This window comes from Rhodotorula paludigena, assembly GCF_050403205.1.
Source record: "Rhodotorula paludigena JCM10292 DNA, Rt_paludigena_JCM10292v1_ctg44, whole genome shotgun sequence".
Classification (NCBI taxonomy): Eukaryota; Fungi; Basidiomycota; class Microbotryomycetes; order Sporidiobolales; family Sporidiobolaceae; genus Rhodotorula; species Rhodotorula paludigena.
Window position 1 is genome coordinate 102769 of NW_027481414.1, and position 12571 is coordinate 115339.

General features: G+C 67.1%; 5 protein-coding genes across 5 annotated transcripts; 3 read left to right on the plus strand and 2 right to left on the minus strand.

Moving 5' to 3' along the window:
• Positions 1 to 141: 141 nt before the first annotated feature.
• JCM10292_000623 (inositol monophosphatase family protein) lies at positions 142 to 1747 on the plus strand (the record flags this gene model as incomplete). The annotated part of the gene is made up of 7 exons (XM_076651025.1): positions 142 to 374; positions 461 to 518; positions 575 to 607; positions 674 to 732; positions 795 to 1262; positions 1372 to 1384; positions 1499 to 1747. 7 exons carry the CDS (start codon positions 142 to 144, stop codon positions 1745 to 1747), a joined length of 1113 nt encoding a protein of 370 aa, XP_076503442.1.
• A 300-nt stretch (positions 1748 to 2047) lies between these two features.
• On the plus strand, positions 2048 to 3282 carry NOP16 (Nop16p; the record flags this gene model as incomplete). Its single annotated transcript, XM_076651026.1, has 5 exons — positions 2048 to 2181; positions 2289 to 2306; positions 2369 to 2940; positions 3013 to 3181; positions 3243 to 3282. 5 exons carry the CDS (start codon positions 2048 to 2050, stop codon positions 3280 to 3282), a joined length of 933 nt encoding a protein of 310 aa, XP_076503443.1.
• A 189-nt stretch (positions 3283 to 3471) lies between these two features.
• Positions 3472 to 6604, minus strand: JCM10292_000625 (uncharacterized protein; the record flags this gene model as incomplete). Its single annotated transcript, XM_076651027.1, has 3 exons — positions 3472 to 5761; positions 5819 to 6155; positions 6424 to 6604. 3 exons carry the CDS (start codon positions 6602 to 6604, stop codon positions 3472 to 3474), a joined length of 2808 nt encoding a protein of 935 aa, XP_076503444.1.
• A 612-nt stretch (positions 6605 to 7216) lies between these two features.
• JCM10292_000626 (uncharacterized protein) lies at positions 7217 to 10613 on the plus strand (the record flags this gene model as incomplete). The annotated part of the gene is made up of 7 exons (XM_076651028.1): positions 7217 to 7275; positions 7331 to 7517; positions 7585 to 8301; positions 8364 to 8688; positions 8760 to 9426; positions 9493 to 9788; positions 9847 to 10613. 7 exons carry the CDS (start codon positions 7217 to 7219, stop codon positions 10611 to 10613), a joined length of 3018 nt encoding a protein of 1005 aa, XP_076503445.1.
• A 118-nt stretch (positions 10614 to 10731) lies between these two features.
• Positions 10732 to 12488, minus strand: JCM10292_000627 (DEAD/DEAH box helicase; the record flags this gene model as incomplete). Its single annotated transcript, XM_076651029.1, has 4 exons — positions 10732 to 11012; positions 11083 to 11710; positions 11822 to 12029; positions 12109 to 12488. 4 exons carry the CDS (start codon positions 12486 to 12488, stop codon positions 10732 to 10734), a joined length of 1497 nt encoding a protein of 498 aa, XP_076503446.1.
• Between the last annotated feature and the right edge of the window lie 83 nt (positions 12489 to 12571).

A 12571-nucleotide genomic window follows, 5' to 3' on the forward strand; every position in this document is an offset into this window, starting at 1 on the left:
CTATTGAACCGAAAACCTTGCCCGCGACTGCTCGCCCGCTGGCTGCTCGTCACCGTTGTCGAGGTTCCCCTCCCCCACCCGCTCTCTCGGGCACGGGTCTCCTCCGTCTCGTGCTGTCGTCCTCGCGCACTCGAAGTAGCGATGGACCAGCTCGACCTCGCCGAAGTGCATCGCTTCGCAGCGCGCATCGCCATCGAAGCAGGCTCGTACCTGCGCGACCAGGCGCTCGCCCGCACCCAGGCCGGAGGCGCCTCGACCGCCCTCGGCGACTCGATCCAGATCAAGGAGAACGCCGCAGATCTCGTCACCAAGGCCGACATGCACTCGGAGCACCTCATCTCGAGCGCAATCCGCGAGCGCTTCCCGGGACACAAGTGCGTCCGGGTTGCCGCCAGCTCCCTCGTCTAGCCTCGACGGAGCGGCATATTCAGGGATACATGGCTAACAAAGCGGTCCACAGGATCATTGGCGAGGAGAGCTACTCGGCCGGGCAGGAGAAGCGCTTCCTCCTCGACGACGTACGTCCTCATCGCGCAACGTACATCGATACCCCTGCTGACTCGACTCGATCCAGGACCCAACATGGATCATCGACCCGCTGGATGGCGTGCGTGATGTATTCCGCTCTTGATAAAGACGGCAAGTGTTGACGGGAACGGCTCGCTGCGTGCAGACTGTCAACTTCGTTCACCTCTTTCCGACTTGCTGCGTCTCTGTCGGCTTCTGCGTCAAGTGCGTATGCACAACTTGGGTCCGACTTCATAGATCCTCGCCGACTGCCCTTCCTCTCACAGCAAGAAACCCGTCGTCGGCGCCATCTTTGCGCCCATCCTCGGCGGCTTGCATTTGACCAACGCCTCCGGCTCGCTCTATTCTGCCGCCTCGGGGCTCGGAGCATGGTCCACCCCCATCTCCTTCCCCTTCTCCCCCTCTGCGCTCTCCACGCCTCCCGCCGACGCGCCCGCATACGCCAAGCCCGCACCGTGGGCGCACGCCGTCCCGCTGCCCTACATCCCGCCGCAGCCGCTCCCGGCCGACGCGCCCAAGGGGTGCCTGTTCACGGCCGAGTGGGGCAAGGCGCGCTCGGACGCGCCCGAGAGTAACCTCACCAAGAAGGTCAACTCGTTTTGGAACATGGCTGCCGAGGTCGGCGGGCGCGGCGGGAAGGGCGGGATGGTGCATGGCGTGAGGAGCTTGGGGAGCGCTGCGCTCGACCTTGTGTATGTCGCGACGGGCGCCGTCGACGTGTTTTGGGAGGGCGGGTACGTTCGCAGTTTTCCGTTGCTTCGCTTGGTCCTGCTGCGATTCTCGCGGTAATGCAGGCGTAGGACGGTGTCTGATGTACTGACTTCAACCTCTCCGTCAATGCAGATGCTGGGAATGGGTCAGTCCGAGTCTCGCGCCAGGTTGCTCTTTCATGCTCAAACTCGGGCGCAGAGAGTCGCATTCTGGTGGTCCTTGGCTGACACCCTCGTATCTCCCCTACTCAATCCTACAGGACGTCTGCGCTGGCATCGTCCTCATCGCCGAAGCCGGCGGCCGCGTCGTGCCTTCCCAGCCACCCACCGCGGCACACCTCTCCGACCGCTCGCTCCCGGTTCCAGACGCCGACCTCGGCTCGCGGCTGTACCTCGCCGTGCGGCCGTGCGCCGACACGGCGGACGAGAGCGGGCGCCAGGCGCAGGACCGGCTCGTGCGCGAGATTTGGCGGAGGACCGAGCTGCTCGACTACAAACGGCCCACGTAGAGCCTTGGCGCGCGATACACTGCATGGATTCTTTGGACGCTGTAGTGCGCGTGCAAGAGTGAAGGACCGGGCGAGGAAAGAGACAGGGGGCTGCACCGCCTCGCGGCTCGACGGGGAAGCGCTCGGACGGGGAAGGCTCGCGCTCACGCACCCGTCGCAGCCTCGAGGCAGCCAGGACAGCCTGCGAGCAGCGAGCTAGACCGTCTCAGAGCCCAGCCAGACCGCGCAGCCCCTCGCGCTCGCTCCACGCCCTTCGCCGCTTCATCTCTCCCGCGTCTCCCACTTCACACCGCGACCACGATGGCCAACCCGCGCCAGCGCCGCAAGGGCCGCTCGGGCACGGCCAAGACGAGCCAGTCCAAGGCGAGCCGGAAAAACATGAAGAAGGTGACGATCAAGGGACCCGAGATCTTGGGCCTCAACTGGGACAAGAAGTGCGTCTCTCGCTTCTGCTCTGTTGCCTGCGCGCTAGGAAAGAATGGCCGACTGGCGAGGTGTGTATGCTCGGCACGTTACTGACCTTGCCGTTCCTCGTTCGCAGGAAGACTGTGCGCCAGAAGTGCGTCTCCTTCCACTTCTCTCAAGGTCGGCTCCCGTTGCTGATCTCGACCAAACCCGCAGCTATGCAGCTCTCGGTCTTCTCCCGACGATGAACCCGCGCCAGAACGGCGGCATCGAGGCCGCCTCGCGCGTGCCGACTGCCATCTCGCACGCCACGAGCGCGACCGTCGAGGACCTCGACGCGGCGATGGAGGCTGCAGAGTCTGGCTCGGAGGACGAGGACGAGGAGGACGCGGAGGACGAGGAGGCGGAGCAGGCAGCAGAGACGGGCGCGGACGAGCCGCTCAAGCCGGGCATGGCGCGCATCATCCGCGACGAGCATGGCAACGTCGTCAGCATCCTCGTCGGGCAGGCGGATGGACAGGCGCTCGAGGAGAAGGTGCACGCGCCAGAGCGGACAGGGGAGGACTCGGACGACGACGACGAGGAGGACGAGGAGGAGGAGGAAGGCGAGGCGGCAAAGCAGGCCGACGAGTCGACGCCGTGGGGCAAGCCGTTGAAGGACTGGGACGCGCAGCCTGCGCGCGAGACGGAGCACGGGTCGCTCGAGGGCGTCGTCAAGAACGCACGGCAGGGCATCTCGTTCTTCGGCGCCGACATGAACGTGCCGGCGAAGACGGACGTCGTGCGAGGTGCGTTGCTGTCTCTCCTCCCGCGACCTTCGCTTTCCGCCGAGCTCGCATTCACGCATTCCTCGTTCACAGTGCTGGAGGACCGCGCTGCGCGCAAGACCAAGGTGGTGCGGCACACGTCCGAGTTTGAGCAGAAGTGGCTCGTCCAGCTCGTCGCCAAGTACGGCGACGATGTCAACAAGATGGCGCGCGACCGCAAGATCAACACGTGGCAGAAGACGCCTGGCGAGCTCAAGCGGATGTACGTCGAGAGTAGCTGATCGTTGCGAGCACGACTCGCGCTGACCCCGCTCGTCCCGCAGGATTGCGAAGGCTGGCGGTGTCGACGCTCTGCAGCAGTAGGCGTGTGCAGCTCGACGCTGCGGAGGCGGGAACCCCCTTTCTGTCCTGTTGTACTGCTTCCCTTCGTTTCCGCCCTCTGTCGCGCCGTGCACTGCCATATTGCCTTTTTCCACCTCGGATCCTGCGTCTCATCGCACGTCGGTAGAGTGAAAGTGTCTGTTCACGTCGATGCGCGCCTACGGCGGCTCTCTACCCCATCCTCCTCCCCGTGAGCGCCCTGAACGCCTGCCTCTCGCACTCGCTCTGCACGTCCCTCGCACCGAGGACCTGCCAGCCATCGATCACGACCCTCGGCGCGAGGTGCACCGCGCCCGTCCCGACGCCCGCAGCAGCCGCGAGTGCGCGCGCGCGCTTGTCGTCGATCGCGTGGCTCAGCATCCCGCGCTTGCTCGGCGCCTGCGCCCCCATCGCCGCACCGGGCACGTAGACCGGCGTCGCTGCGCCTCCGCCCGCGGCGCCCCCGCCGCCTGCGAGGCTCAGGTCGAGCGCGCACCCGCCCGTCGGCGACGCGAAGAGCTGCTCGGGGAAGCGCGACGGGCACAGGTCGTCGCTCGAGACGATGATCGTCGGCGGGCGCTTCGCGTACAGGCGCGAAGAGGAAAAGTCGGCGATGGGGAGGAGCGTGAGCGGCGCGTGCTGCGGGTACAGGACGGACGACGCGTTCGGGTTCTGCTGCGGCGTCTCGGCGCGCGAAGGGTTCGCGGTCGATGCCGCAGACGGTACGTCGCCGTTGCGGTGGTGCGGTGATGGGGCGCGTGAGCGCGGCGAGGCTGGCCGCGACGGGTCGAGCGCCATGCTCGGCGTCGAGGTTCCCGCAGCGTGCTCGTCCGCCTCGTCGCTTTCGCACGCGAGGACGTAGACCCACCGCGCGCCGACCATGCGCAGCGCCTCGACGACCTCGCTGCGATCCTTGCGCCTGAGGCCGACGAGGAGCGCGCACGTGTGCGTCCCGACGGCGTTGATCGGGCTCAGGTTCTGCGTGATGACCTCGGCGAGGGCGAGCACGCGCACGTTCGTGTGCTTGTAGAAGCCGAGCGGCGAGGGCGCGAGGTCGTACGAGTAGGGCTCGGACGAGGCGGGAACGCACAGGTCTGCCCAGCCGCTCGCGAGCGCCGGTGGCAGGACTTCGTCGTCTGGCGGGAGGGACGAGATGGGCAGAGGCGAGGAAGGGAAGCCGAGGTATGCGCCGCCAAAGTTGGGCTCGATCTTGCGCATCGCGAGGCGGTCCTCGACGAGGAACGTATAGGGGAGACCGAGGGCGAGCGCCTCGCGTGAGAAGGCATCGGCGACGGCGGCGGAGGGAACGAAGAAGGTGCGCTCGAGGATGAGGCCCGACAGGAACAGAGCCTGCTGCGTCTGGGCGTACGTCAGCTGGCCCGGCGCGGCCACGCCGGGCAGCAGCGGGTGCGTGACGGGCGTGAGGACCGGGTTGAGGTATCGCGAGATCTGGCCGCCCTTGCCGAGGTTGATCGCCAGCAGCGGGATCGGACGGTCGGTCCCAAGTTCGACAGCCGAGAGTGCGTCGACCCTCGCGCGGAACTTGAGCAGCTCGAGGTTCGAGTCGAACGTCGTCGGCGTCGACACGAGCTTGATGACGTCGCACCCGAGCCGCGCCGCGCGCAGGTACTTGTCCAGCACGTCCTGCGACATCCACTGCCACTTGCCGGCGCGGTCATGGTCGGCGCCGAGGACCTGCGTCGCGGCGCCGCGCAGCGAGCAGAAGCGCTGGATGACCTCGTCCGGGAGCGCGAGCTCGACGTCCATGTACTCGGCGCCGAGCTTGAACCCGAGCTCGACGAGTCCGAGGTACTCGGTCATGAGCTCGGGGTTGTCGTCGTACGGGTCCGGGAAGACTCCGCCCTGCTTCTCGGTGCGCACGGTGAAGAGGATCGGCAGCGGCGAGCACCGCCGCAGGTGCCCAAAGCACAGCGTGACAAAGTGCGGTGACGGGATGCGCTTCCTCCGTGCTGTCGGCGTGCTCGAGCCCGACCCAGCGTCGCCGCCGAAAGCGTTTGCGGCTGCGGGCGAGCCGACGCGCGAGAAGGGCAGGACGGGCTCGACCTCGACGAGCGTGTCGACGCGCAACTCGATCACGTCGACGCCGCCGGCGACCTTGCGGATCGTTTCGGCGCTGACGACGCGCAGGTCGGGGAAGTTGAGCGCGACAAAGCTCGTGCGCATGCCCTTTGCGCCGCGCCCGAGCTCGCTCTCGCATGCGCCGTAGCCGCCGTACTCGCCGCTGCTCGGGCCGCTGACTGGTGGTGGGCGAGGGCCGGCGACGAGCGGGACGTGCGACGAGGCGAAGCCGAAGATGGAGCGGAGGAGGCGGACAAAGGCCGTCTCGACGTGCTTCATGAGGAATTGGGGTGAGGGCGGCGGAGGGTAGGCCGTGAGGGATGCGATGGTGTGCGTGCAGAGCGACTCAAAGTAGGGTGTTCGTCGAGCCCAGACATGCCGGATCTCCTCGCCCCATGAAGGTCTGCAGGAGGAGCGTAAGCGAACCGCGGAGGTCGACGAGACGAGAAGGTGTACGGACCGTGCCTGCTCGTCTACGAGGTACCTCACCGTCTCCTCCTTGTCGCGCACGACATGCACGATCGGGTTCCCGCTGTCTTTGAACCGCTGCAACAGCTGGCGGTTCTCTTCCCGCTCGACGACACCGCCTCCGCACGCAATCACGTAGCCGCGCGGGTGCTCCTTGAGGAGCTTCTTGAGGATGACAGTCTCGGCGTCGCGGAAGGCAGACCAGCCGTGGGCGTTGACAAAGGTCGAGATGGGCCCGTGGAGCGTCTGGAAGGCCGAGTCGGCATCGATGAAGGAGCGGCGGAGAGACGTCGCTGCGATCAAGCCGAGCGTCGTCTTTCCCACGCCACCTGCGCACGTGCGAGAACAATGTGAGCGGAGAGGTACGGAACGAAGAGAGTTGCGACGAAGGTCAACGCATGGAGCAGAAGGCGCAAGTCAGCACGCCCTCCTCCAGCCGAGCGGCTTCTCGGAAAGTGCTCAAGGCAGTGAAGCCCGGGTCCCGCACGCTTCCCGACCCTCCCGCCGGCATCCTCGACTGAGCTGGCTGCATCCGCTTCGATCACCCGCCTGCCTTGACGCAGCCGCCTCGTCGCCGCTAGCAGGCATGCCACTCACGCATCCCAATGAGCGCAATGGTCGCATCCGGGTCGTACAGGGGCGCGCCGGCCCTGCTCGCGGGCGGAGTCGCCTTCTGGTGCGGAGGAGCGGGAGTCGGGCCGCGCGAGGTCGAGGCGACGGGAGCAGCAGCAGAGCCCAGCGGGTCGGCAGATGCGCTTGCCAGCTGAGCCGCGGCCATCGCAGCGCCTGGCAGTGGCGGTGCTTTGTGCGAGAGCGAGAGACGCGGAGGAGACGAGGCGATCAAGTAGGAATTGCGGGGGGGCAGTACGGGGGAATACAGTTGCCGAGGTATTCCACACACGGAATACACTTGAGTGTATTGCGACTGAAAGTATACCGCGGCGGGCCCCGCTCTTGTCGTCGCTTCCGCCCATCGTGCTCTCTCCCGAGCAGCCAGGGCTGCAGCTGCAGCCGCCCCGCGTCTCTCTGCACCTGCCTCGAGGCACTCGCGCGAGCCCAGGGTCCTGCGTGGTGCGCCCACCGCGCACACCCGTTCTCGCCTGACCGCGGCTTCTGCGGCCCCTACTTCGCCAGCACGCGTGTTTGCAGGGCGTGCGAGGCTGTGCCATCCTTGTGCCACACCGCAGCAGCGCTTAGGGCGTGTCCTCGCCTCAATAGGACGCCCGCAGCCTTCCTGTACGGACCCTCCCGCCGGTACGCCCTCTCTCCGACTTCGCCAAGCAGTACAGAGAGCGCCCCAGTCCTGCCGGGTGCTCGAGGCGCTGCTCAGCCCATCGGACGCTCTCGGAGAATCCGCTTACCCCAAATCTCGCAGGTCCAGTCGCCTACGATGGACTCGGGCGACGAGCAGCCGCAGAAGAAGCGCCGCGTGACCCGCGCGTGCGACCAGTGCGTCCAGCCGACAGTCGCTTGAGACTTGAGCACTCACTTGCCGCACCCGCAGATGCCGGCGCCGCCGCATCAAGTGCGAAGCGTACCCAAAAGCGGCACTCGATGCTCCCTGCGTGATCTGCACCGAGGCGGGCCAGGCCGACGCGTGCACGTTCTCGCGCCCGGCAAAGAAGCGTGGACCGCAGGCAGGCAAGGCCAAGAGCATGGAGGAGAAGTGCGCCGTGTTTGAGCGGCTGATGGTGTGTTGCTGCGGCGCCCTCTGTCACTCAGGCAGAATTGCCAACTCATGTGCCATGTCGTGTGCAGGGCTATCTCGTCGCGGTCGTCCCTTCGCTTCAAACGCACGTCGAAACCTTTGTCGGCGCCAATCCGAACACCTCGAACGGTGCATCCGGCACCTCGCCTGTGCCTGAAGCTGCCACGCCATCGTCAAGCGCATTAGCCAGCATTCTCACCTCGGCCGAGCAGCAGCAGCAGACGTACGCGGCTTCTGGCATCCCCGACCTCCTCGACACGGTCTTACCGCCCGTCATGCCTGCGCGAGAAGCCGCCAAGCTGGCAAAGAAGGGCCACGCGAACTCCGTTGTCAAGGAGCCTTCAACGCCGGCAAGTCTCGGCGACGCGTTCACATCGCCCGGCTTGTCAGCGCCTCCGGCCGGCGCAGCGGGCTTGCCTGCAGCTTCCACGTCCAGCGCGGCCCCAACGAGCCAGATGCCAATTTTCTCGATGCATCCGCCCATGCCTCCGACTTTCCCTGCACCTCCTTTCTCAGCGCAGCAGACGCCCATATCGCTGCACACACTCGCCGATGCCGCCGTACCCGACTTTGACCCGTCGCTCGCCGTCGCCACGATGGACGGTGTCATGCCCTCGCTCTTCCGCGGCGACGACCCGGCGGGCAAGGGCAAGATGCCCGAGCGTGCGCTCGAGCTCGACCTGCCGAGCTTGCCGGGAGAGGCGACGCGGAACCTCCTGCTCGACCTCTACTTCAACCAGGTCGTCCAGCCGTGCTTACCCATGCTCGTGCGTGGAAATGCCCTCCTCGCTTACTCGTACTCCTCGCTGACTTTACTTCAACCTTGCAGGACAAGTCGCGCTTCCTGCGCTGGTCCGCCCACCTTCCACCAAGCGCCTCTCGCGACCCTCCTTCGAACCCCGCCCTCCTAATCCCTCCATCCCTCTACCTCGCCGTCTTCGCCCTCGCGACGCCCTACCTCCCGCCTTCCTCCCCCGCCGCGGCGTCGACGCACCCGGCCGAGGTGTATGCGCGCGCGGCCCGCGCGCACCTCATGCGCGACGTGATGGACGGCGCGGCGGCGGGCGCGACTCTCGAAGCGTGCCAGGCGGCGGTGCTGTGCGCTGTGAGCGACTGGGGGCAGGGCGAGCTGGAAAGGGCATGGTTGCTCAGCGGTGCGTCGAAAGTAGCCGGCATGGCCAGCTTCAGTGAAGATCGCTGACCTTGTCCCTCGTTGCCCGCTCAGCCCTCGCCCTCTCTCTTGCCATCAACCTCTCGCTGCACCTCTCATCCGCGCTCCCTCCCGACCCGTCCTCTCTCAAGCTCAAGACGTTCCATTCGATTCTTATCGTCCACACGCTCCTCTCGCTGCGCTTGTCGCGCCCGCCGCTCACGGTCCTCGAGGATTACGACGTCCCCATTCCGCCCATCGACGAGGCGGAGAATTGGGAGCTCTGGCGCAGCGACAAGAGCGCCGCCGAGCTGCGCGAAGAGTGGAACCCCTCTTCCAGGACCGCCGCAGAATCTGCCGGCGGGCCGAGCGCATCGACCGATCCAGCCAGCGCCGCAGGAGCAGGCGGCAGCGGCGCAGCCGAAGCGAGCAGTGGGCCCCTCGCCGTGCGCTCGAGCTCGCCCCTGACGTTCGCGCGCCTCGCGCACCTGTGCGCGATCGGCCTCGCCGTCCTGCGGTGGAACGTGTGCCCGCGGCGCGGCAACGGCCAGGGCCTCCCCGCCGGCGAGCAGGAGCGCGCAGAACTCGCCGCGTCGCTTGCGGCGTGGGAGGACGAGCTCGAGGTTGCGCTGCGGCTCGGGGAGAACAAGGGCGGGGTCGAGAAGGTGGGCGAGAGGGCGAGGTGGACTGTCGAGATGCAGATGCTCGTGGCGGCGTTCTACCTCAAGCTGAGGCCGCATCCGTGCGTCTCTAGTTCCTTCCCTTGCCGTCGCCGACGCGAGGAAGTGCTGACAGACTGTCTCCGCAGATCCTTCGCGAGCGTCACCGTCGACCCCGTCCCGCAGGCGCTCGGGACGCTCAATCACGTCCTTTCGCGGCACCGGTCTCTCTACACCCTCTATCGCTCGCTCCCGACATTCGACGTTATCCTGCACACCCTCTCGCAGGCACTCTTCGAGCAGGCGGACTACGCTCCGCACCACCACGACACGGTCATGAATGCGTACGAAGAGCTCGGGCGCGTGTTTCCGACAGCGCAGAGGAGCTGGTACAGCCTTGCGAGCAAGGTCGACGAGCACAAGCGCGAGCTGGGCTTGCTGCGAGGTGCGTTGCCTCCTACGGAATGCTCTGTCGTAAGTGTCATGCTGACAGGCTGTCGCAGGCATACATCCGACCACTTCGTCCCACCCACTCTTGCTCAGTGCGCCTGCACCTGCGCCCATCGCCGAGCCGTTCCAGGCCTTCCTCTCGTACTCGCAGGACCTCGGTCCCGCCGCCAACCCTTCGACCGTCCTCGACTTTGGCTCATGGGACCAGACCGACCTTCTCGTCTCGCTCGGACTCGTCATGGATCCAGCGCAGTCGCAGGCGGGCTCGTCGGCCCACGCAGCCGCGCCCTCCGCCTTCAACGGGTTTGGCGCCCCGCCAGGCGCGGGCGCAGCCGGCGGCTGGATGCCTCTGCCTGGCTGGGGCGCGCCAGTCGAGCCCGCGCCGTCGCACTCCGCGCTGTCGTACCCTCTCCCGCTCCCGATCGAGAGCGCCCTCGGCAGCGCGCTCCCCCTCGCGCCGCACCACGCGCAACCGCCGCCGATGCCGCCGACCGTCCCGCCTCCGCCATCGGCAGGACAAGCGACGAGCCCGGCGCTGCAGACGCCAAGCGGGGCGAGCGCAGGGGCCGCGTACTTCCCTTCGCCAGGCCAGCAGATGGCCATCTCGCCGCCGTCGAATGCAGGGCCCGCAGCAGCATCGCCACAGGCGGGCGGGACCGGCGGCGGGCTGTTCGGTGCCGGGACGGGCGCACCGTCGCCATTCCCGCCGGTGCTCGGTGGCGCGGCGACTCCTGCGCCGATGGGAGGGAACGGCGCGGGCGCAGACGGCCCGTCGACGGACTTGTTGACGCGCTGGCTTGATCGGGGGTCGCTCGGGTAGCGGGCGTGACAACGAGTGCTTTTCACGAGACCGAGGACGGAAGCGCGAGCGGTAGAAAGACAACATGGGATGCAGAGAACCGCCGGGAGAGAGAGTGCGAGTCGAGGAAAGATTCGGTCTACCGCCTGCGCTTCCCGCCTCCCCTGCCCCTCTTTCCGCCCCTCCCGCCCATACTCGGCATCCCCGCCTCCCTCTGGTCGTCGTCGCGGTCGCGCTCGTCGTCGTCTCCGCCGCGCCCGCGCTTGCGGCCCTTTGCGCCGCCGGGCCCGGCGAGCTGCGCCTCCTTGACCTCCTTGATGGCCTCGCGCTGCGCCTCGCCGACGCGCTCGGCGAGGAGGAGCGCCTCGGCCTTGCCCGACGCGCCGAGCGGGTACTCGGCCATCTTCTTGCCGATGACGCCTGTGGGGAACGCACCCGTCAGTATGAGAGAGGGAGAAGGGGCAGCGAGGTGAGGAAGGCGGCGACGCACCCTCGATCCGCTGGAACAGCTCGACGTCGTACTGGGTCACGAGCGTGACACTCTTTCCGCTGCGCCCCGCACGGGCCGTGCGACCGACGCGGTGGATGTAGTCCTTCGAGTTGGTCGGGAGGTCGTAGTTGACGACGAGGTCGACCGAGGGGATGTCGAGTCCGCGCGAGGCGACGTCGGTCGCGATCATGATGCTCTTGCCGCCGCTCTTGAACTTGTTGAGCGCGCCGAGGCGCGCCGACTGCGAGAGCTGGCCGTGCAGCGGGACGGCGGGGAACGAGAGGAGGCGGAGGAGGATCGAGAGGCGCTGGGCGTCCATGACGGTGCGCACAAAGACGATGGTCGTGAGGCCGGAGAGGGTGTGGAGGAGGTGCACAAGGTGCAGGTCCTTGTGCTTGAGCGGGACGAGGAGGTAGTACTGCAGCAGCGTCGACACGGTCTGGTACTTGGACGAGACCTCGAGCTTGACCGGGTCGCGCAGCGACGCGCGCTGCAGCTTGGCGACCTTGGTCGTCATCGTCGCCGAGAAGAGGTACGTCTTGCGGTTCTCGCGCGGGATCACCTTGAGGATCTTGTCAATCACAGGGCCAAAGTCGAGGTCGAGCAGTCGGTCCGCCTCGTCCATGACCTGTGGTGACGGAGTCAGCAAGAGTGTCTGAGACTCGAGCCGAAGAAGTTACGCAGAACGGCGAAAACCCGCTCGAGCAGACGAGGTCTGCTCGATCGCATAGACACTCACCAGGTACCTCAGCGACCTCAGACTGAACCCCTTGGTGTTCTCCAAATGATCCTGCAACCGTCCGGGCGTCGCAACAATGACGTGCGGCTTCTTTGCGAGCGCGACTTGCTGCGCCATCGTGTCCATGCCGCCGACGATGGTGGCGACGCGGACGCCGATCCCGCTTCCGAGGGCGGTGAACTGGTCGCTGATCTGGTACGCCAGCTCGCTAATACACCGTGCATGTCACAAAAGGGTCAGTCGTGAGATGCAGGTCGAGAAGAAGAGGGAGAGAAGGAGAAGCGCACCGAGTCGGCGCGAGCACGACCGCAAACAGTCCCTGCGGGTCCTCCCACAGCGCGTGCAAGATCGGGAGCGCAAACGCGGCCGTCTTTCCCGAGCCGGTCTGCGCCAGTCCGATAATGTCGCGCCCCTCGAGCGCGTACGGGATGCACTCTTGCTGGATCTGGGACGGCGCGGTGAAGCCGAGCGAGGCGCACGCGGTGCACAGCTCGGGGAGGAGGCCGAGAGAGGCAAAGGTCGCGGTCGGCTTGGACTCGGTCGTGAGCATGGCGGGCGACGGGCCGGACGAGGCGGCCGGGGGGCGCGAGGTGGACGCGACGGGCTCGGCCGAAGGCGTGCGCGAGCCGGAGCTGCTGCCAGAAGCACTTGCTTCCGAGTCGCTCATTCTCGGCGGGAACGTGCGAGCGAGAGAGCGGGTCGGGTCGAGAGCGAGAGGCGGAGTCTCGCTGATGAGGACAACGACGGCAG